Source organism: Carcharodon carcharias, chromosome 9 (assembly GCF_017639515.1).
Source record: "Carcharodon carcharias isolate sCarCar2 chromosome 9, sCarCar2.pri, whole genome shotgun sequence".
In the NCBI taxonomy this organism is placed as follows: Eukaryota; Metazoa; Chordata; class Chondrichthyes; order Lamniformes; family Lamnidae; genus Carcharodon; species Carcharodon carcharias.
In genome coordinates, this window is record NC_054475.1 from 143,549,976 (window position 1) to 143,573,011 (window position 23,036).

The following is a 23,036-nucleotide window of genomic DNA, read 5'->3' on the forward strand; positions in this document are numbered from 1 at the left end:
GTGGGGAGACACAAGAGAGGGAAACAAAGATAGAAATGAAAGACAGAAAAGTAGAAAGCAAAAGTGGAAGGCAGAGGAAACAAGGGCTAGCAGCAAGTAGGGCCATGATACAAAAAAAACTGTAAAAATGTTTTTTAAAAAGTCAAAAAGCACTTTATCTGAATGCATGGAGCATCCACAATAAGGTAGATGAATTAACAGTGCAAATAGATTAAACGGGTACCATATGATTGTGATTACAGAGGCATGGCAGCAGGGTGACCAAGGCTGGGAACTGAATATCCAAAGGTATTTAATATTTAGGAAGGACAGGCAAAACGGAAAAAGACTTGGATGGCATTGTTAGTTTAGGATGAAATCAGTGCAATAGTAAGAAAGGACATTGGCTCAGAAAATCTAAATGTATAAGCAGTCTGGGTGGAGCTAAGAAGCAACATGGGGCAGAAACATTATTGGGAGTTATATATAGTCCTCCAAACAGTAGTGGTAAAGTAGTGGTAAGTATTAAACAGGAAATTAGAGATGCATGTAACAAGGGTGCTACAGTAATCATGGGTGACTTTAATCTACATATAGATTGCGTAAACCAAGTTAGCAATAATACTGTGGCAGAAGAAGCCCTGGAGTGTGTACAAGATGGTTCTTTAGACCAGTACATTATGGAACCAATTAGGGAACAGGCTATCCTAGATTTGGTATTGTGCAACGAGAAGGGGTTAATTAATAAGTTTGTGCGGAACAGGGAACAGTGACCATAACATTATAGAATTCTTCACGAGAATGGAGAATGAAGTAGTCCAATCTGAAACTAAGGTCCTAAATCCAAACAAAGGAAACTATGAAGGTATGAGGGGTGAGTTGGCTACGATAGATTGGGGAACTTCATTAAAAGGCACAATGGTGGATAGGCAATGGCTAATATTTAAGGAACGAATGCATATATGTCATGAAGGTATAATAATTGTCATAATGTTATTGTTATTTGTTGTAAAAGTAGGTTAATAGTGGGGTTTTGGATAGTTTATCTGTGTGTAGGGGATTTAATTGAATTGGAGACAGCTGCCCTGGAGGCTTTTGATTTATCAAAAGGAAGCCAGGTTTGAACATGTAAACATGGCTGAAGTTTTAGAAGGTGAAGTGAGGAGAATTTGCATTTTTAGATAATCAGGGTAGTTTGAATTTCAACAAGATGGTAGGATGTTACATCTAGCCAGAGAAGCTAGGCCAAGCAGTGTGTTTATTGTTCCCAAAAGTTACTGATAGTATTAGCACCATAGAAAGATTTATATTATGACAAAGGTAAAGTTCCAAAGAAAAATGGGAACAATGGAATTTGTATTAAAAGGGAGAAACGTGTATAAAGGAGAAGAGGCTATGTGTCGGAGAGGAAGACATTGTAAGATTACCAGGAGTGTGAAAAGCCTCCAGTAGTTGTGCATTAAGCTGCTGTCTACAGAAACCAAAGCTGGGAAAAGCCATTTTGAATTCTACTGTCCAGGGTTTTGTGGTGATTTTCCAGGATGTGTTTAAAATCTATTTGTTATTTTACTGTTGCCTAACAGGATTGTAACTGGAAGGCAGGGTAATTAGAGGTTTTAGGAGCTATTGGTAGTAAGTTGAAGACTTATATATCTGTTTGAAATCTTATCTTTTATTAATAAATGTTTAATTTAGTTTTGTAAAAAATCTCTAGAGTCTTGGTGGACTTATTACTATTGAATTCAAGGCATGCCTCTCGAAATAAAATACAAATTGCAAAATTGTTGTGACTGCATGATAAAGCTTCCTTCCTCGATTTGATCTACCTGGCACACATCGTCTACCGTGTCATTACATTGTATTGCAACAGGTATACATTCCTTTCTGATGCAAAAACACAACAGGAAAAGTGGCTCAACCATGGCTAACAAAATAAATTAAGGATAGCATTAGACCCAAAGAGGAGTCATATAAAGTTGCTATCAAAAATAAGCGAGCAGAGGATTGGGAACAGTTTAGAATTCAGCAAAGGAGGACCAAGAGATTGAATAATTTATTCATTTAGTATCCTTTTCCCCCAAACAAGCCACAAAGGGTCATCTGTCACAGGTTTTTATGCTTTACTTTTACAAAGCGTTGACCCTTGTCCTGCTATGAACACATTCTGCTATCAGCACCTTCTTCAGTCTTTAAAGCTACCATTAACACTCCCTTTGTCCATGACATCTTTGTTAAATTTCTCCTTAGTTCCTGCCTATTCCTGACCTTCTATTTTGCTCCACCTGCTCCACCCCCTCTTAAACAGTATAAAATCCATCACATCTATTTAGCCCTGAAGAAGAGTCATATGGACTCAAGTCTGTAAGAATCTTAACCAGGGGGTTTCACCACCTCTAAGGTCCTCAGCCTGGTACTTGGTATCAACAACACAAAACAAACTGTGGATACAATTTCCATTTATGTGGAAAATCTTTATTAACCACTAAGCAATAGTATATACTTACACCAGTTGCTTAGTAAGACCTGCGTGCAGGAGCCCATTCCCGGGTGGTCAGTACGCTGGACAAATTCCTCTGCACAACTTTCCATGACTGACCAAATCACACTCCCTGGCTGCAGCCCCAATGTCCTTGAGAGCTGTGGCTTTATACCCCTTTCTGATCCTGGTCTCTCAGCATATAAGGTAATGTTTTATATTGAGTCATCTGATTGGATTATCAATTACACCCTGGCCAAACAAAGAAAACTGTATGTGGCCATTTCCTGCTCTCAGCAGGGGGTGTCTCCAGGAAGCTGCCAGCAAAGGGTGCGATTTCTGTATCTTGTTAAGGCAGGAGGAAAGCCATTCACACATGCCTGAGAGACCACTGACTAGGTCAGTTTCTGCAATCAGCGTGTCTGGTGTTTAGCTACCATCCCAGTGGCATGTCCTGACATGTCTATGTCTGTGTATCCTTGTCGAGTATTTATGTTTTAAAAAGTTCCATATAAGCCTAAGAGTTGATGTCTTTGGTTAAAAATCTTCTCCCTTCATCTGATGACCCCGCATTCCATGTTCCTCCCGCCCGGTTCTGAGCTCAGGACGTTGGTCCACCTCACAGCTGGTTACATTTTGACACAAGTATAAAGATAATACATATTAAAAAGAAACAAAGGGAGGCCTTACAGCATCACAGAAATACAAAAAATATCAATATGCATACAAAACATTAACTCCGTTTCTCTCTCCACAGATACTGCCAGACCTGCTAAGTTTTTCCAATATTTTCTGTTTTTATTTCAGATTTCCAGGATCCGCAGCATTTTGCTTTTTCAAAAGGAAATTAGCAGAGCAATTAAACAAGTACTTTAGTTCCGTCCCAGAAATATTAGGGAACGATGGGTCTAGTGAGCAGGTGGAATTGAAGGAAATTAATATTAGTAAAAAAAAATAGAGCAGGAGAAATTAATGGGACTGAAAGCCGATAAATCCCCAGGGCCTGATAATCTACATCCGAGGGTATTAAAGGAAGTGGTCATGGAAATAGTGGATGCCTTGGTTATCATCTTGCAAAACTTTGTAGATTCTGAAACAGTCCTGACAGATTGGAGGGTGGCAAATGTAACCCCACCATTTAAAAAAGGAGGGAGGGAGAGAGAAAACATACCATTACTATCAAGGAAAATATAAGTATTATTAGTACCATGTTTTATGTTTTTAAATTAAACATAGGGACACATTGTGTTACAGTCTCCCACCGTGTTACATGCCAAAAATGTTTATGTTCAGCCCTAATCCAGACTAACAGTACTGGTGTCTGAATGCTTTCTTTTTTTAAAGACAATCCCATTTTTTTAATGTGTTTTTTTTTCCTTCCCCAGCACACTATTTGTGGCCAATTAGGGGGAAATTGATGTAAATGCTCCAGTAATCCAGCTCTGAAACAGGCGTGCATGATGACTCTTCCTCTCCACCATGTTAACTGGGAAATATCCAGCATTTTATCACCACTTTAAATCAACTGGGGTTAGGAACCTTCACGTGATCATAAGATAATTGTGGATGATGAAGGCCATTCGACCCTTTTGATTCATCCATTCAGAAAGATTCTTGTAGTGTCCAATTCCTTCTTAAACAATTCCGTAATTTGCCTTCGTGACTCTATCTGCAAGTTTATACCACATATTAATTGCTTTTTGTGTGAACAAAGGCTACTTGATATCGAAAAAAATAGACTTACATTTATACAGCACCTTTCGCAACCACAGAATGTCTTAAGTGCTTTCCAGCCAATGAAGTACATTTGAAGTGTAGTCACTGTTGTAATGTGATACAATTTGATCACAGCAAGCTCCCACAAACATTAATGTAATAAAAACTCGAGAATCTGTTTTTGTTGGTCAATGGGTAAATACTGGGAATGTAGCTCTCCACTCTTTGAAATCATGCCATAGGACCTTGTACATCCACCCCTGAGACAGATGTGACCTCACATCCAAAAGACAACAGTTCTGACAGTGCAGCACTGGATTATCAGTCTTGACTTTTGTGTTCAAAGCCTGGAATGGGTCTTGAACCACAGGATTTTGATAGTAATGGTATGTCAGTGGCAAAAGTGGCTACCAAATGAGCTACAGCTGATCAATCTTAAAAGCAAGAGTAAAATATTGTAGCTGCTGGAAATCTGAAATAAAAACAGAAAACACCCAAAGTACCCAGCTGGTCTGGCTGCATTTGGGAGAGAGAAACAGAGTTAATGTTTCAGGTTAATGACCTTTCAGCAGAACCTGGAAAAGTCAGACTCAGTGTTTGAACATGCAAGTCAGTGAAGGAGTGAGTGGGTGGGGAAAAGACTAAAATGGAAGGTCTGTGATAGTGTAGAATGTAGGAGAGATTAAATCATAGAATGGTTACAGTATGGAAGGAGGCCATTCAGCCCATCAAGTCTCTGCAAGGGCAACTCACCTAGTTCCACTCTCCACTCTTTCCCCATGGCCCTGTAAACTTTTTCTGTTGATGCGCTTATCCAATTCTCTTTTAAAAGCTTTGATTGAATCTGCCACACTCTTGGGCAGTGCAGTCCAGATCCTAACCACTCACTGTGTAACAAAATGATTTTCCTCATGCTGCCATTGGTTCTTTTCTCAATCACCTTGAATCAGTTCTCGGCCTTTTTGCCAATCAGGACAGTTTCTCTCTCTTTTTCCAAGCCCCTTGTGATTTTTAAACCTCCAAATCACCCCTCAACATTCTCTTCTCTTATGAGAACAACCCCAGCGTCTACAATCTATCCAAGTGGCTGAAGTCCCTCATCTCTGGAACTATTCTTGGTGAATCTTTTTTGGACCCTCCCTTATACCTTCACATCTTTCCTAAAAGATTGTGCCCAGAACTGGGCACAATAATCCAGTTGAGGCCGAAGTAGTGTTTTAGAAAGATTGACCATAACCTCCTTAATTTTGCATCTTAGGGGCAGGATTTTCCCCTCGTCGGGGGTGAAGTTGAATGGCAGGCGCGCCTCTGATCGGCATCCCCAATCGGGGGTGTGGCGCCATTTTACGTGGGCGGGCCAGTTAAGGCGCTGGGTGCTCCCTGTGCGGGCTGGGGGGGGGGGCGGTTTCCCTAAATCGAGAGTGCGCTCTTTCATGCATGCGCATGAAAGAGCGCACTCATCTCCCTGAGGCTAAGTGCAGCCTCAGGGAGATCGGCTGTTCTGTGAAAAAAATTAAAAATAGAGAAAAAAAAATTCCTGATATGTCCCCTCATGTGACACTGTCACATGAGTTGGGACATGTCCATAATTTTTACAAAAAACTTTAATAAAATTTTTAAAAACCTTCATGAAACCTCATCCCGCCCGTGGATGAGGTTTCATGCTTTTTATCATTCCTGCCGGGGCTCCTGGCCCACCCGCTAATCTTAAGGTTGGACTGGCAGGTCCATTAATTAGTTAAATGACTCTGTCGTGGCCTCAGTTGGCCATTGACAGGTTGGAGGGCACACAGCTGATTTTGCTGCGCCGCCACCTACCTGAAAATTTAAATTGAGCGGTGTGATGTCGGGAGTTCCACCTGACATCACCGTGCATCATTTTATGCGTCGGCGAGCAGCCCCCCCCTGCTCACCGACAAGAAAATCCTGCCCTATGTCTTCATTTATAAAGTTGAGGATTCTGTAAGCCTTTTTAACACTTTCTCACACAAAAGTATTAATGGTGCAAGGAAAAAGGGAGCATTAGTAGGACAATTAAAGAAACAAAAGATGAGTCTAGAGGGAGTGTGAATGGCAGAATCATGAACAGTCGCTGTTTCAAATAAACCCAAAACTAGGAAATAGTTGCTCAGTAGTACAAACTGGAGTATAGCTGAAAAAAGAGGAGTGTCAAAGCTTTTCATCTTGCACTCATCAAGACACTTCACAAGAATACCAATGTAAGAGGAAAACAACAATTTATACTGTATGAGAAAAGACTGCTGATTGGTTGGCAAGTGGACTTTGACTGGTAGAGGCATTGCCATGGAGAATGCACCAGTGATAGTGATTGACAGTCACCTTCCTTGATGTGGCGACATGAGGGAAAACTTCCTGTTACACAGTGCGTGGTTAGGTTCTGGAATGCACTGCCTGAGAGTGTGGCAGAAATATTCGTGGCCTATAAAAGAGAATTGGATAAACACATCAACAGAGAAACTCCCCTTCCTTCACATACTAGTTGAGAAATCTGCCAGGGAGTTCCTTACAACAGTCTACCCACCACAAGCCTACCTTCACTGGTCAATTTACGCATTGGGGTTCTTACAGTTTCACACTCATTGAGCAGGATTTTTGAGTTGGTGTGCAGGAGTGAGCCCAATATGCCAATGCGTAAAATGACGTGTGATGCCCGATGTCATTGCGATGTTTTGTTTGGCGGATGTGCACCGGAGTCGGCTGTGCTCCCACCGATATGTAAACGGCCTATTAAGGCCATTAAGGAAGTGATTAAGGTAATTGTTAACACTGCCTGTCCAACCTTAAGGCTGGCGGGCAGGCAAAAAGGCCAAGTGGCCTTCGCATTTTTTAGGAAACCTCATTCATGAGCGGGATGAGGTTTCCTAAAGCTTTTATTAATTAAATTTTAAAAATTTCCTAAATAAACATGTCCCATCTCATGTGATACAGTCACATGGAGGGGACACATTTAAATAAATTTTTTAACCATTTATTCATTATTTACAATGGCGATTCAGTCTGCCTGAGGCAGCTCCGTGCCTCAGGGAGATTGAAGTGCAATTTTGCACACATGCGCGAAAGAGCGCTGGCCCCGACTCTCTCTCCTCCCCCCGCCCGCACAGGTAGCGCTGCAGCTTGTGTCTTACGCTGGGTGGGCCTTAATTGGCCCACCCACGTAAAATGGTGAAGCGGAGCCAATTGTGGGTGGGGATCGGTTCGGTGACTGCTCCCGCTGAGTCTGCCCGCTGCCTGAAAAATTCAGCCTATAAGATTGGTCTTATTGGCAACCTTGTAAATAGGGGTTGAGCCATTTGCTTATCATGCAAGCTTGATGCTGAAATAGGGTGCATCAAATGCACCCTGTAGGGTAATAGCTACCCCGATCAAATCATTTCATGCCGTACAGCACGCAAATTCATGAATGGGCTTAAGGCCATCACTCTCAGTTCCGTAAAGTGCTCAGTGTACCTCAGATTCCCCTGTAATGGGCAAGGTATCTCAAAAAATTAAGCAATAGGTGAAGTTGGCTGTTTCATGCTGCTACTATGCAACAGGAACATGAGTGGTATTCACCACTAACAAGGTGCTGCCGTCAACCCAAAAAGATGTCCTGCCTATCACACAAATGAGTAATGTGGTGTATGAATTTCAGTGACAGTGTGATGCTAGGTATGTAGGCTGTACATCTCAAAGACCAGCGAATCATATCAAAAAGCATGTCCCAGCCACTGTTCGCAATGGGCAAGGTACAGACCAAACTCAACCAACCCATACTTAAATTCAAAACATAATGTCCAACATTAGATGTGATTCAGCAGGTCTGGCAGCATCGGCGGAGAAGAACAAAGTTGACGTTTCGAGTCCTCATGACCCTTCAACAGAACTAAGTAAAAATAGGAGAGGGGTGAAATATAAGCTGGTTTAAGCACCTATTTCCATTATTTTTAAATCTATAACTTTTATGCCCTTTTAGTCTTAATTCAACCCACCCCCACTGGAGCTATCTGTACCTTGCGTGTCCTGCTATCCATTCTTAATTAGCACATTCTTTTAGATAATATCACCACCTTCAACACCTCCTTTGTTCTTTTGTCTGTGACATCTTTTGGTTATCTGCTCCTATCACTGCTTTCTTGTCCCTACAACCACCCCCCCACCCCACCTCTCCCCCACCCCCCCACCTTAAATCAGCTTATATTTCACTCCTCTCCCATTTTTACTTAGTTCTGTTGAAGGGTCATGAGGACTCAAAACGTCAACTTTGTTCTTCTCCGCCGATGCTGCCAGACCTGCTGAGTTTTTCCAGATATTTCTGTTTTTGTTTTGGATTTCCAGCATCCGCAGTTTTTTGTTTTTATATTAGATGTGATTCTAACCCTCACTGTGCTAAGAATTACGCAGACAGCCAATTTAGGGTTGTCATTTGGGCTCACAGTGTGACACATTTGTGTGTGCTGGAAGCTACATATATTAATGCACAGGGCCCTGTTCCTTACTGACAGAAAGAACATGTATACATTGTGCTTATTTCAGTTAAACAAAATAAGTGACAACCATTCACCGATTCATTCCTCAGGGCAATGCCTTCACCAATCAGGGTCAAACTGCCCGGTTTAAATTTAAAACAATGGTTGGCAGTTAACTGTCAGTCACCATCACTAGTGTATTCTCCATGGCAACACCTCTACCAATCAGAGTCCACTTGCCAACTAATCAGCACTCTCTTCTCATACAGTATAAATTGTTGTTTTCCCCTTATATTGGTATTCTTACGAAGTGTCCTGATGAGTGCAAGACGAAAAGCTTCGACATGTCTCTTTTTTCAGCAAAGCCAGGGAAGGAAAGAGAAACAAAATGGCAGCAGAGGTTACGATCTGAAAATGTTGAAGTCAGTCTTGAGTCTTGAAGGCTGTAAAGTGCCTAATCGAAAGATGAAGTGCAGTTCCTCAAATTTATGTTGAGCTTCATTGGAATACTGATTGTTTTCCCTCCACACCAACAGGCTCCCACCTTTCACTGCCTCTGTTAGGTCAGCCATTGACCAGTTTTATACCAGATAGTCCCACTTTCAGCTGGTCTGTCCACTGCCTGGTGCTGGGCGCTTTTATGATCAGTATTTTTATTTTGGGGTCACTAACAGTGCAAACATTTGCTGCCCTGAATAGGATCACCCCACGCCTCACACTGACCGCTCTGTCTCTGTGAAGGCAGAGGTCTGTTCGCTCCCTTTCCCCACTGCCCTGGCACACCAAACACACTCAGAAACATAGAGACTTAACCCCGGACCACATTGCTTGTTCACAAATGTTGGTGACTTTGCCTCAGGTTTCTGTCCTGGTCCTGGCCCTGGCCTGTGCCCGGCTTGAAAGGGCTCCTGAGCTTGGACACTCTGCACAGTAATGAGCTGCAGAATTAGGGTGGTCATGTGTCTGGACAGTCCAGTTTTCAGCTCATCTGGTATTCTTCAGCTCCACCTTAGCCTTGTCCTTCCTTAAAATCTGTCATTTAATCTTTCCTGCCTTCCATCCTTCCCTTTTATTCTTTCCTCCCACCCGCATTTTATCTTCCTCTGTATTTGCTTGAAACTTATGACATTTCTAACCTTTCCCAGTTCTGATGAAAGGTCATCGACCTGAATCATTTATTCTGTTTCTCTCTCCACGGATGCTGCCAGGTCTCCTGAGCATTGCCAGCATCTTTTGTTTTTATTTCTGACTGTAAAAACACCATTCTTTTGTTTGAACTTGGATCCTTTTGCTCAGGCATTTCAATTTAAAATGATGTTCCAGATTCACTTTTTAAACTACCTTGTATATCTCTATGTGATCCTCTATCAGATACCCTCTTTGCAGACTGTGAACACATGTTTTACAGTCTTTTCTCATAAATCACAGGCCTGAAATTGGAGATCAGCTATGAAGCTCTTTCTCTGCACTGTCCCTGGCATCTTTTGTTTTCTGGCAGCCAGAAATAGACAAAGTCTTTAAGATGCAGTTAGTTTTAAGCAGGAACTGCTGTCCTCAGTGATGTCTACACACATGCTTTCCAGTAGAGAGCATATCAGGGACTGATTTGGAACAGAAAGCCAGCTGATATTTTTCCAATCATAAGCTCAGGAGTGCAGAGTAAAATTGCAGCAACAACAACCAATTATTTTAATTATTCAAAACATGTACCAACTCCCTTGATGGCTCCATTAATTAAGGTTATAGCAAGACGAGTCACATAGTCTAGAAAAGCCAGAGGTTCCAGTTCTGCTCTGTGCTGAGTTAGTTAATCACAGTCAGCCTCAATGTTTCCAGATATTGAAGGCTCCATTGACCCAGGTTCCTCCTCCACATCATTACTGGATACCCATGTGTGTTGGCAGCAGATGAGCATGAGGTGCCTCAGCTGGGGATACATGCCCAGCTTACAGTAGACTAGTCAATGGACACATAACCTACCAACACTCACAGTTAAACCTCACATATGCTGAACAGTCACTTGGACAAGTTAGTGGAGAGCAACCAGAATGCATGGTTCTATACTCCAACAAGAAGTCAATGACTTCAGGAGCAAAGACTTACTGCCTCTAGAGACATATGAGGCAGACAAAACACTTGCTTACATCCGTTTTCCCTGGTTTGTTTCTCCTAGAACAGGTCACCACCCTGAAGCCAGAGGCTATAGCTGAAGGGCACCACCTGACATTAAACATGGCTGACCAGGTGTGTCTCCCACTTTGACCGTCTGCCATAGCCATGTTGGAAGGATTTGCAGGTTGACAATCAACCTACTTGGCGGCATTATGAACACAACCTCAGTGGCCACCAAACCCTGGAGTGGGACTTGAAGTAGGAGCTTGTGGCTCAGAGGTAGGGACACTATCCACTGCAGCACAAGACATCAGGAGGGAGACAATTGGTGAGAAAATAGTAGATGTTATTTACTACAACAAAAACAGAAAATACTGGAAAAACTCAGCAGGCCTGACAGCATCTGTGGAGAGAGAAACAGAGTTAACATTTCGAGTCTGTATGACCTTTCTACAGAGCTATGAGTTACTGTCCACATAATTGAAGTCATTAATCCAGTAACATTCTAGTAAATCTTTTCTGCAACAAATAATTGAAGGTGGCAGGGCAGGTTGAGAAAGTTGTCAAAAAGGCATACAGGATTGCAGGCTTTATAAATAGAGACGTAGGGCAGGATTTTCTGGTCCAGCCCACCACAAGACTGGAAATCCCCAACCAAAGTCAACAGACCTTTTGCTGGTTGCCAAATTTTCTGTCCCGCCTGTGATAATCCCTGTGGTGGGCGGAACCAGAAAATTTAGGCCATAGGATATAAAAGCAAGGAAATTATTATGAAACTTTATAATAAAATACTGGTTCAGCTTCAATTGGAGTAGTCTATACAATTCTGGGAGCTACACTTTAGGAAGGCTGTGAAGGCTTTAGGGAGGGAGGAGATGAACAGACAACTGCCAGAAGATAGCAGAGTCCTGTTCCAAATATTCAGGCAAGGCCCCATGACATCATCTGTACCAACTGCAATTTTAACCCAAGCCTGAGCAGGGAAGCTGTCGTGACACCAATCTAGTGGCCAAAGGAGTGTGCCTAGAAGAGTAAATGGTAAATAAATTAAATTGTTGTGGATTTCTTGTGGGCCGGCAGAGCCAGGCCACACAACGAAGCCATGGATGTTCACACTTTTGGACTTCCCTTCCATCCCCTGAATGCAATGCCTTCTGACACTCCTAATAACCATTTGCTTGGCTGCTGGGATCCAGCAGTGGCTTTTTGCTGCCGAAATCCCATTTCAACTCCTGCCAGCTGCCCAACTATTGCTTTCTACTGGGTTCAGACGGGAGAGTGACGTGGGCCATGAAGATAATGCCTGGAAACTAAAGTCTCCCAGGCCTCATGCTGTGAACGGCTGGAAAATTCCCTATCCATCTTGCACCCTACCCTTGCAACTCCCACCAGGAGTTAAAATCAGGCTGTAGTTTGCAGTGTTTAGGTGTGATGTGGTGTGAACACAGCAGATCGTAATGTCCCTTAAATGGTACTGGTACAACCAGTAGTGATACAAGGCTTTGATCACTTGGCAATATTTGCCCTGAAAGCATCAAAAGCATAATTATTGGTTATGAATTGCGTGCACTACACAATGAAATACATGGTTAGAATTATCAGAAACTACAGCACCTTGGGGCATAGTGGGGTGCACATGTGTTAGTATGGCATTAGTATCAATTCACTTGTGTATTCTGTTTCTACAGGATTTTATGATTCCCAGGTTAAACTTCTTCCAAGTTGATTGTACGCCATGAAGCAGGTGATTTGTTATTTCAGGACCAGGACTTCTCTTGCATACAAGCCTTTGGGTAACATGCTTAAAAATTTAACTTTTTGGGAGTCTTGCACCCAGGATATGTTGAAAAGCAATCAATCTAAATGTGAGTGAAATTGTCTAGATAATCAATTATTTGATTAAATATTTGAATCTACAAAGGAAGGAGGTTACCTGTCACTGATCTATGTATAATGCAGTAGATGTAATTTATCTGGATTTTCAAAAGGCCTTCAAAGAGGTGCCCCCATAAAAGGCTAATTAATGAATAAGGTCATTATTCATTGGAGTCAACCAACAAGTGGCAGAATGATTTGCTGGCTAGTTTCAAGACAGAAAGCAGAGAGAGGGAGCAAAGAGTAGTTATTCAGAGTGGTAGAAAGTGGGAAGTGGTGTTCCACAAGAATCAGTGCTGGGCTCACTGCTGTTCACAATTTGCATTAATAATTTTGACTTTGGAATAAAAACACACTTTCTAAATTTATGGATGACCCCATATCGGGGATGATAGTCAATATTGAGGAAATCTGCAACAAATTACAGGAGGACATGAATAAACTTGCAGTGGGAGGCGGACTATCCAGTTGTCATGATCCATATAGGTACCAATGACATAGGTAGAACTAAGAAAGAGGTTCTGCAAAGTCATTATGAGGAACTAGGTACCAAATTAAGAAGCAGAACCTCAAACCTGAGCGATGTGCAAATTGGCATAAGGCAAATAAGATTAAAGAGATGAATGCATGGCTCAAAGACTGGTATGGGAGAAGTGGGTTCCAGTTTGTGGGGCACTGGAATCAGTACTGGGGAAAGTGGGGGCTGTACCGTCTGGACGGTTTACACCTGAATCATGCTGGGTTGAGTGTCCTCACAAATCGCATAACTAGGGAAGTAGAGAGGGCTTTAAACTGAACAAGAGGGGTGAGGGATCAAGTATGGGTAGAGGTAGCAATTCAAGGTGTGGAGTCAAGATAGGAGAACAAAATAGTAAAATGAGAAATGAGGGTCAGAAAATGGCAGGAAGGTACCGAGAGAAAAAAACCTAAGAGTACATCAACAGTCAAGACTAGATGTTACAAAGGAAACAAAAAGACAAAACTGAAAACTCTCTATCTGAATGCATGTAGCATTCATAATGAAATAAATAGATTGATGGCCCACAGTGAAGTAAATAAATATGATCTGATAGCAATTATGGAGACATGGCTGCAGGACAACAAAGATTGGGTCCTTTGTATTGAAGGGTACATGACATTCAAGAAGAATAGGAAGCTAGGTAAAGGTGGAGGGGTAGCCCTCTTAATCAACGAGGGCATTGATGCATTAGATATAGATGACCTTGACTCAGGAGATCAGGACGTAGAATTGGTTTGGGTGGAGATGAGGAATAGTAGGGGGAAAAAGTCATTAGTGGAAGTGGTTTACAGGCCCTCTAACAGTAGCCACAGTGTAGGACAAAGTATTCAGGAGAAAATATTATGTGCTTGTGATAAAGGGACCGCAATAATCATAGGTGATTTTAATCTACACATAAACTGGAAAAATCAGATTGGCAGTAATGGCCTGAATGAGGAGTTCTTAGAATTCTTCTGAGATAGTTCCTTAGAGCAGCATATTCTGGAACCAACCAGAGAGCAGGTTATATTAGACTTGGTATTGTGTAAGATGACAAGATTAATTAATGATCTCAGAGTAAAGGCACCCCTGGGTAGCAGCAACCACAATATGATTGAATTTTACATCCAGTTTGAAAGGGAGAAGAGCGGGTCTAAGACTAGTATCTTAAAACTTAAATAAGGGCAACTATGTGGGGATGCAACATGAGCTAGCTGAAATGAACTGGGAAACTTGGCTAGAGGATAGATCAATAGGGAAGCAGTGGCAGACACTTAAGGAGATATTTCAGACTATTCAGAACAAGTACATTCCTACTATAAAGAAAAATTCTAAAGGGAGAATCCACCATCTGTGGTTAGCTCGAGATATTAAGGAAAGCATCAAACTTAAGGAAAAAGCAGACAACTCCGCAAAGGTGAGTAGCAGGATAGGTGATTGGACAGAATATAAAGAAAGGCAGAGAATGACTAAAAGGTTAATCAGGAGAAAGAATTTAGAGTGAGAGGAAGCTAGCTAGAAATGTAAAAACAAATAGCAAGAGTTTCCATAGGTATTTAAAAGGAAAAGAGTAAGTAAAGTGAGTGTTTGCCCTTTAGAGAGTGACAGTGGGGAGTTAATAGTAGATAATAAGGAAATGACAGAAGAAATTAACAAATATTTTGTTTCTATGTTCGCTATAGAGGATACAAAAAACATTGCAGTAATAGCTGAACATCAGGAGGTGAATGGGAGAAAGGAGCTTGGCGAAATTGAAATCACTAGGGAAACAATACTGAGCAAATTGATGGAGCTGCAGTCTGGCAAGTCTCTGGGTCCCGATGGACTCCATCCCAGGGTCTTAAAAGAGATGGCTGATGAGGTAGTTGATGCACTGGTGTTAATTTTCCAAAATTTGCTAAATTCTGGAAAGGTTCCATCAGATTGGAAAGAAGCAAATATAACCCCTCTATTCGAGAAAGGCAGAAAACAGGCAACTATAGGCCAGTTAGGTTGACGTCTGTCATAGTTTTGCCATTGTGAGATTTGAACTCTTGATCCTGGGGTTACAAACCCAGTACCATAACCACTTGGCTATTTAGGCCAAGCTTGACATCTGTCATGGGGAAGTTATTAGAATCGATCATTAAGGAGGTTATAATTGGGCACTTAGAGGAGCTCAAGGCAATAAGGAAAAGTCAGCATAGTTTTGTGAAAGGAAATTCATGTTTAATCATTTTATTGGAGTTTTTTGAAGGAGTAACATGTGCAGTGGATAAAGGGGAGCCCGTAGATGTACTCTACTTGGATTTCCAGAAGGCATTTGATAAGGTGCCACATCAAAGATGATTACAGAAAATAAAAGCTCATGGTGTAGTGGGTAACATATTACCCACTATGGAATAGAAGATTGGCTGGCTGGCAGAAAGCAGAGAGTATGCATAAGTGGGTCTTTTTCTGATTTGCAGGTTGTGATGAGTGGAGTCCCATAGGGGCCTCTAATTTGGCCTCAACTTTTTACAATTTACATCAATGATGTAGATGAGTGGAGTGAAGGCATGGTAGCTAAATTTGCAGGTGACACAAAGATAGGTAGGAAAGTATGTTGTGAAGAGGACATGAGGAGGTTGCAGATGGATATAGGTAGGCTGAGTGAGTGGGCAAAGATCTGGCAAATGGAGTGTAATGTGGGAAAATGTGAAGTTGCTCACTTTGGCAGGAAGAACAAAAAAGCAGAATATTACTTGAATGGAGAACAGCTACATATTCTGAGGTGCAGAGGGGTCTAGGTGTTCTAGTACATGAGTCACAAAATATTAGCATGCAGATACAGCAAGTAATTAAGAAAGCTAATGGAATGCTATCCTTTATTACAAGAGGGATTGAACACAAAAGTAAAGATGTTATGCTTCAGTTATACAGGGCATTGGTGAGACCATACCTCGAATACTGTGTGCAGTTTTGGTCTCCTTATTTAAGGAAGGATGCAAATGCATTGGAGGCAGTTCAAAGGAGGTTTACTAGATTGATACCTGGAATGAGGGGGCTGTCTTATGAGTAAAGGTTGGACAGACTGGGCTTGTTACCATTGGAGTTTAGAAGAGTGGGGGGTGATTTGATTGAAGTATACAAGATCCTGAAAGGTCTTGACAAGTGGATGTGGAAAGGATGTTTCCTCTTGTGGGTGAGTCTAGAACTAGGGGCCACTGTTTTAAAATTAGGGTCACCCTTTTAGGACAGAGATGAGGAGAAATTTTTTCTCTGAGGGTTGTGTGACTTTGGAATTCACTGCCTCAGAATGTGGTGGAGGCCGGGTCAATGAATATTTTTAAGGCAGAGGTAGATATATTCTTATTAGGCATGGGAATCAAAGGTTATTGGGGTTAGATGGGAATGTGGAAGTCAAAATATAAGCAGATCAGCCATGGTCTTATTGAATGGCGGAGCAGGCTCAAGGGGCCGAATGGTCTACTCTTGTTCCTATTTCTTATGTTCTTATGTTCTCAGAATGGGTAACTAATTGGCAAATGAAGTTCAATGCAGATAAATGTGAAGTAGTACATTGTGCTTAGAAGAATAGGGAGATCACTTACTACTTGGAAGATACAAGCCTAGATGGGGTAGAGGAACAAAGGGATCTCAGAGTACAAATACACCAATCACTAAATGTTGCATGCAGGTTAGCAAGACCATTAAAAGGTCCCTTAGCTTTATTTTTAGTGATAGAATTGAAAAGTAAAAAAGTAGTATGCTCAACCTGCATTGAACTTTGGATAGTCCACATTTAAGAGTACTGCATGCAGTTCTGTGGCCATATTATAGAAAGGATATAGAGACACTTGAGAGGGCGCAGACAAGGTTTACAAGGATGATATCAGAAATATGTGGGTATACGTATCAGGAAAGCATTCACAGGCTGAGTCTCTTTTCTCTTGTAAAAAGAAGGTTGAGGTATTTAAAATTGTGAAAGGCTGAATTTTAGGGCTCCCCTAATGGTGGGATGCAAGTAGGGGACAGCATAAAATTAGACTGTAAGCATTGCCTACCTGCCCTCTCCTGCCCCCACAGATGTTGTACCTGCAACGGCGGGGGGGAGGCGTCGGGTGGCCTGCTCACTCATGGGCCAAATGAGGCCTTTAAGTAGCCAATTAATGCTGGGATCTTTCCCGCAGCCTGGGAGGCCAACGCCAAGTATCCAGGCTGTCCAGTAAAGCTGGCAGCCTATTGGTCGGGCTGGGGTTGGGGGTGGGTGGGCCTCCTGTGCACATCGGAAGCACCCCCCAAAGTTTCACTACTCCTGTGTTTCCCCTTCCCACCCCTGCCATGTCCACCCCAGCCCACCAAACTCCTCGCCAGGACCAGCCAACCTGGCCCCAGCGACATCCCGGATTCAACTCGTTCAGGGTTCTTAGCAGCTCTTCTTCAGGGGAATCAATGACTCCTGGTGGTGCTGCTGTGATAAGAGAGCTGCCAGCCATTTAATTGGCTGGCAACTCTGGGAGGCAGGACTTCTTTCAGAGGTCTAGATCCAAGCCAGTTAAATGCCCAATAGCTGATATATGGCTGTGGGGCAAGTCAAGGAAATCCATTCCCAGTGTGAAATGCAGCCCAAAAGATTTTGATAGGCTGGATACAAAGAGAATGTTTGCCCTTGTGGGGGAGAGCAATATATAAGATAATCACCAATAAATCTAACAAGGAATTCAGAAGAACTTTCTCACCCAAACAGTGGTGAGGATGTAGAACTTGTTACCACAGTGACTGATTGAATTGGATAGGATAGATGCATTTAAGGGGAAACTAGACAAGATATGAGGAAGAAGGGATAGAGTGATATGGTGATGGATTTAAATGAGGAGAGGTGCGAGGAAGCTCAACTAGAGCATAAACACTGGTTGGCCAAGTGGCCTGTTTCTGTACTTGTATATCCTATGTAATCCTACGTATGTAATATTCTATTTTATTTGTTCTTTCTGTTTTCTCCTCTGATGAAGGCATTAACTGCATCTGGAGTGAAAGGGGAACTTTTCAGACTCTATATCATGGAAAATTGTAGAGTAGTTTTTTAATAATATGCATTCAGTGTTCGGAATTTATTTGGTGATGTTCTTTGTCTTTTTCTTCCCATTAATTTTGTATATTCTACTCCTAAATGGTAACCAATCTTTTCTGTTCATATTTCAGCAACAGCATTTTTTTTCTTTATTATTTCATGGGATGTGGCCCTCATTGACAAGGCCAGCATTTGCTGCCCATCCCTAATTGCCCTTGAAATGAATGCAGAGGGAAGTTAAGGGTCAACCACATTGCTGTGGATCTGGAGTCACATGTAGGCCAGGCCAGATAAGGACAGACAAATTCCTTTTTCAAAAGGACATCAGTAACCAGATGGGTTTTTATGAAAATCAGTAATAGCTGTCATAGTCACCATTATTGAGACTTGCTTTATATTCCTATGGGCGGAATTTTATGGTCTCATTGCAGAGAGTAAAATCGAGGATGCTCAAGAACTAGAATTGGAGGAGAGCAGATATCTCGGATGGTTGTGGAATTAGAGCAGGTTACAGAGATAGGGAGGGGTGAGGCCATGGAGGGATTTGAAAACAGGGATGAGAATTTCAAAATTGAGGTGTTGCTTAGCAAGAGCCAATGTAGGTCAGTGAGCACAGGATTGATTGCTGCAAATTAAGACATGGGCAGCAGAGTTTTGGATGACATCAGTTTTACAGAGGGTAGAATATGAAAGGCTGGCCAGGAGTGTATTGGAATAGTAAAATTTAAAGGTAACATAGGCCTGCATCCAATCATCTGAGGCGGGGTCAGAGTTGGTTTCAGGTAGTGCATTCCAGATTATAACAACTTGCTGTTTATAAAAAATTGCCACCCACCTCTGATTCTTTTGTCAATCATCTTAAATTGGTGTCCTCTGCTTACCAACTCTCTGCACTGGAAACATTTTTTCCTTATTTATTCCATCAAAACCCTTCATAATTTTGAACAACTCTATCAAATCTCCTGTTAACTTTCTCTGCCCTATAAGAAAAACACTGCAGCTTCTCTATTCTCTCTGCATGTCTTAAGTCCCATATCCCTGGCATTATACTAGTAAATTTTCTCTGCACAGTCTTCAAGGCTTTGACACCCTTCCTAAAATATGTTCCCCAAAACTGGCCACAATTCTCCAGCTGGGGTAAGAAAAGTCTGGATAGGGTGGAATGTAATAAATTATAGAATCGTAGAAAAGTTAAAGCCCAGAAGGAAGAGGCCATTTGGTCCAATATGTCATTGTTTGCTCTGTGAAAGAGTTACTCAGCTAGTCCCACTCCTCCATTTATTCCCCGTCACCCTGCATTTTTTCCCTCTTCAGTTAATTCCTTTTGTAAGCTATAATTGAATCTGTCTCCACCACTCTCAGGCAGTGCATTCCAGATCATAACCACATGCTTCTTGTTCTTCCTCATGTCACCATTTGTTTTTTTTAGCAATGACCTTAAACCAGTGACCCCATTATCAATGGGAACAGTTTCTCTCTGTCAGCTCTGTCTAGACCTCTTGTGATTTTGAATACCTCTCTTAAATCTCCCCTTAACATTTCTCCAAGGAAAATAGCCCCAGCTTAACCAAATTCCCTTATCCAAGGAACCATTCTCATAAAGCCTTCATGTTCTTCCTGAAGTGCAATGCCCTGAACTGGTGAGAATTCTTCATTGAGATCAAACCAGCATTTTATAAAGGTTCATCATGGTTTCCTGGTTTTTGTAGCCTACACCTATATTTTTAAAGACCAGGGTTCCGTTTGCCTTTTTAACCACTTTCTCAACCTGCCCTGCTTTCTTCAATGATTTGTGTATATAAATCCCCAGGTGTCTCTGATTCTGCGCCTCCTTTATAATTGTATCTGTTTTCAAAATTCATTTGTGGCATTTGAGCATCACTGGCAAAGCCAGCATTGATTGCCCCATCTCTAATTGTCCTTGAGAAGGTGGTGGTGAGTCGCCTTCTTGAACCACTGCCCTTCATGCTGCTTATAGGTAGGGAATTCCAGATTTTGACCCAAGAGCAATATAGTTCCAAGTCAGGATGATGTGTGACTTAGATTAAAAATCAAAAGGCATAATGATATAATTAGGCAAAATGGGATGACAGTGCAACAAGTAAAGAAACAAAGGCTGAAAAGTAAATGCAAAATACTGTGGATGCTGGAAATCTGAACCAAAAACAAAAATAGCTGAAAAAATCTCAGCAGGTCTGACAGCATCTGTGGAGAGGAAGAGAGTTAACTTTTTGAGTCCGTATGACTCTTCATCAGAACTAGAGAGAAAAAACTGTAAAAGTGTCTGATCAAAAGACAAGGAGCTGTTCCTCCAGCTAACATTACATGTCATTGCAACTGAGGAGAGAGGGGTCAGAAGGAATGGGGCAGAGACAGGCAAGGAGAAACTTGGGGTCACATTGAACACAGACAGTTTTCAATCATTAACCCAAAAGCATGTGTCAGAAGTGGGATTCGAACCCACGCCTCCAGTTGGAGACCAGAACACCCAGCTTATTGCGGAAGGACTTTACTCCTTGAGTCTGGCGCCTTAGACCACTCGGCCATCCTGACACCCATTACTATCTAGCTACATCGTGATATTGAAAGACTGCTAATCTGTAACACCGTCCACTACTATTCATATATGTATGAATCCAGACGCTAAATTTTTCTCGCCACAGATGCTGTCAGACCTGCTGAGTTTTTCCAGCTATTTTTGTTTTTCTTTCAGATTTCCCGCATCCGCAGTATTTTGCTTTTATATTATTCATATATGTATGTTCGTTCTGCGAAACAATTTTTTTTAGATGTTTCGTGAATCTAAAAGACAGGCTCGTCGCTGTTTAAAGGAAGCAAACTGCATGAAACAATATGGACTGCTGTACGAGTCTGCTGACACCTGTTGCTCCCTTTCAGTACTACATGAGGAAATATCCAAGTCGTTTTATGTTAAAAAAACAACCACGTTGTCTAAATTAGCATTAAATCAGTCTATTTTACAAAACAGTTCCTCTCAGTACATAATAATATTTAATGCAATTATTATCATTTAATTTTATATAATTAATTGTTCAAAGTGATTTTACTTTTGAAACTCATTTAAGTGTAATATAGAATTATACAAATTGCAGCATAGAAGGAAGCTACTTGACACAACTCACTGGTGTCAGTGCACTCCAACAGGAGCTATGTTCGATCTTCCGATTTCCCTGTCCACGCCTTCCTTTTCAAATCCTCATTCAATCCCCTTTCAATTATCTTAAAGTCTTTTCCTTAGCTGTCACTTGTAAGAAAGCAATCCATGTTAAATATCCCTCTGTGTGAAAACAAACATTCTTCTAGCTTCCCACTTTTTCTTCTAATACTCCAGACTTTAACCTCACTTATTACCAATTTTATTACCAAGTTGTGAATCAGTGGGAAAACCATTTATTTATCATTAACCCTCTCAAAACCTTTTATAATTTTGAAATCTCAAACCGAAAGCCCCTTAACCATCTCTGTTCCAATGAATAAAGCTTTTTAAAAACCCTTTATATTGTGAGGTGCCCAGACCAACAATGCTCTGAAGAAGTCATAAGGACTCGAAACGTTAACTTTTTTCCCTCTCCACAAAAGGTGTTAGAGCTGCTAAGTTTTTCCAGCATTTTCTGTTTTTGTTTCAGATTTCCAGCATCCGCAATATTTTGCTTTCAACATAAGATAATCCAGCTATAATATTTCATATACACAACATTCAATGTCACATTGAGTTTGAGTTTTGTCGAAGGGTCATGAGGACTCGAAACGTCAACTCTTTTCTTCTCCGCCGATGCTGCCAGACCTGCTGAGCTTTTCCAGGTAATTCTGTTTTTGTTTTGGATTTCCAGCATCCGCAGTTTTTTTGTTTTTATTTTTTTGTTTTTATTCAATGTCACATATTCAATTGCCCTATGTATAAAATCCGGAATTTTCCCTTTTTGCCAATTAAAACCTCGATACCTGTCTTTGAAGATAAATATCTGTACTCCCAATATTGCCGGTTCCTCCATTCCGTTAGCATTATCATTTACAGCATACTTCCTTGCATTGCTCTTTTTCCTCAAAAATCTATCACAACACTATCCCTGCATTGAAATTCATCTACTCCTCTGTCTGCTTTACTAACTCAGTTACGTTCTCCGGAATTCTTCCTCAGTTTGCCATGCTTCCAAATTTGGTAGCATCAACAAAGGTCAGTATAATTTCTCCTTCGTCTACATTCAAATTATTTATATAAAGGCAGAGCAAAAGACATCCTGAGATAGCTCCCTGAAGCACTCTGTTAAACAATCCCACCAACCAGAAGAATATCCACTTCTTTCTGCTCTTTGCTTTCTTTTCCTATTTATACATCCTTTATCTTATGTAATTCATCAGTGAAATTTTGTAATTAAATGGCAGAAGTTACTTGTTGATTATTGTTTTACGTCTGACAACATACTAAACACATTTTGGAATTGTTTTATTACTTGTAGAATACTTCGAGATTTTCAACTATGTAGTTTCTGCGATTTCCTTTTTTCTTTTAACACACGCTGTATAGTCAGCTGCTGACCATGAATCATTCTGATTATAATTTGCTTTGTAAAACATTAATAGAAGATTTTATAAAATGTAATTCAGGTGCAGTGGAATTTTTCAGAAACGTGAAGAAAAATAATGTGTCAGAAGTGGGATTCGAACCCACGCCTCCAGTTGGAGACCAGAACACCCGGCTTATCGCGGAAGGACTTCACTCCTTGAGTCTGGCGCCTTAGACCACTCGGCCATCCTGACACCCATGCTCTAAGCTTCGCCGTTAGGTTTGATAAAGCTAAAGAGGAAGTTTGTGTCACTGTACATCGTGTGCGTTCGTTTTTAGTTAAATTTTAGCTGGAA

General features: G+C 41.3%; 1 protein-coding gene and 2 non-coding genes across 5 annotated transcripts in view; all 3 read right to left on the minus strand.

The window, feature by feature from the left end:
- The window catches only part of LOC121281905 (zinc finger MYM-type protein 3-like), a 157,306-nt gene extending 154,729 nt beyond the window's left edge, over positions 1-2,577 (minus strand). For all 3 annotated transcript variants that reach the window (XR_005943971.1, XM_041195070.1, XM_041195067.1), the window contains exon 1: positions 2,484-2,577. Coding sequence is in view for 2 of the 3 variants with exons in the window: in XM_041195070.1 (XP_041051004.1) it covers positions 2,484-2,568 (85 nt within the window). In the remaining variant the exon portion in view is untranslated. The remainder of the gene's footprint in view (positions 1-2,483) is intronic.
- An 18,017-nt stretch (positions 2,578-20,594) lies between these two features.
- trnal-caa lies at positions 20,595-20,708 on the minus strand. The gene is made up of 2 exons: positions 20,671-20,708; positions 20,595-20,640 (listed from the first exon to the last, which is right to left on the minus strand). It is a non-coding gene; the product is annotated as a tRNA-Leu (tRNA).
- A 2,112-nt stretch (positions 20,709-22,820) lies between these two features.
- Positions 22,821-22,934, minus strand: trnal-caa. The gene is made up of 2 exons: positions 22,897-22,934; positions 22,821-22,866 (listed from the first exon to the last, which is right to left on the minus strand). It is a non-coding gene; the product is annotated as a tRNA-Leu (tRNA).
- Between the last annotated feature and the right edge of the window lie 102 nt (positions 22,935-23,036).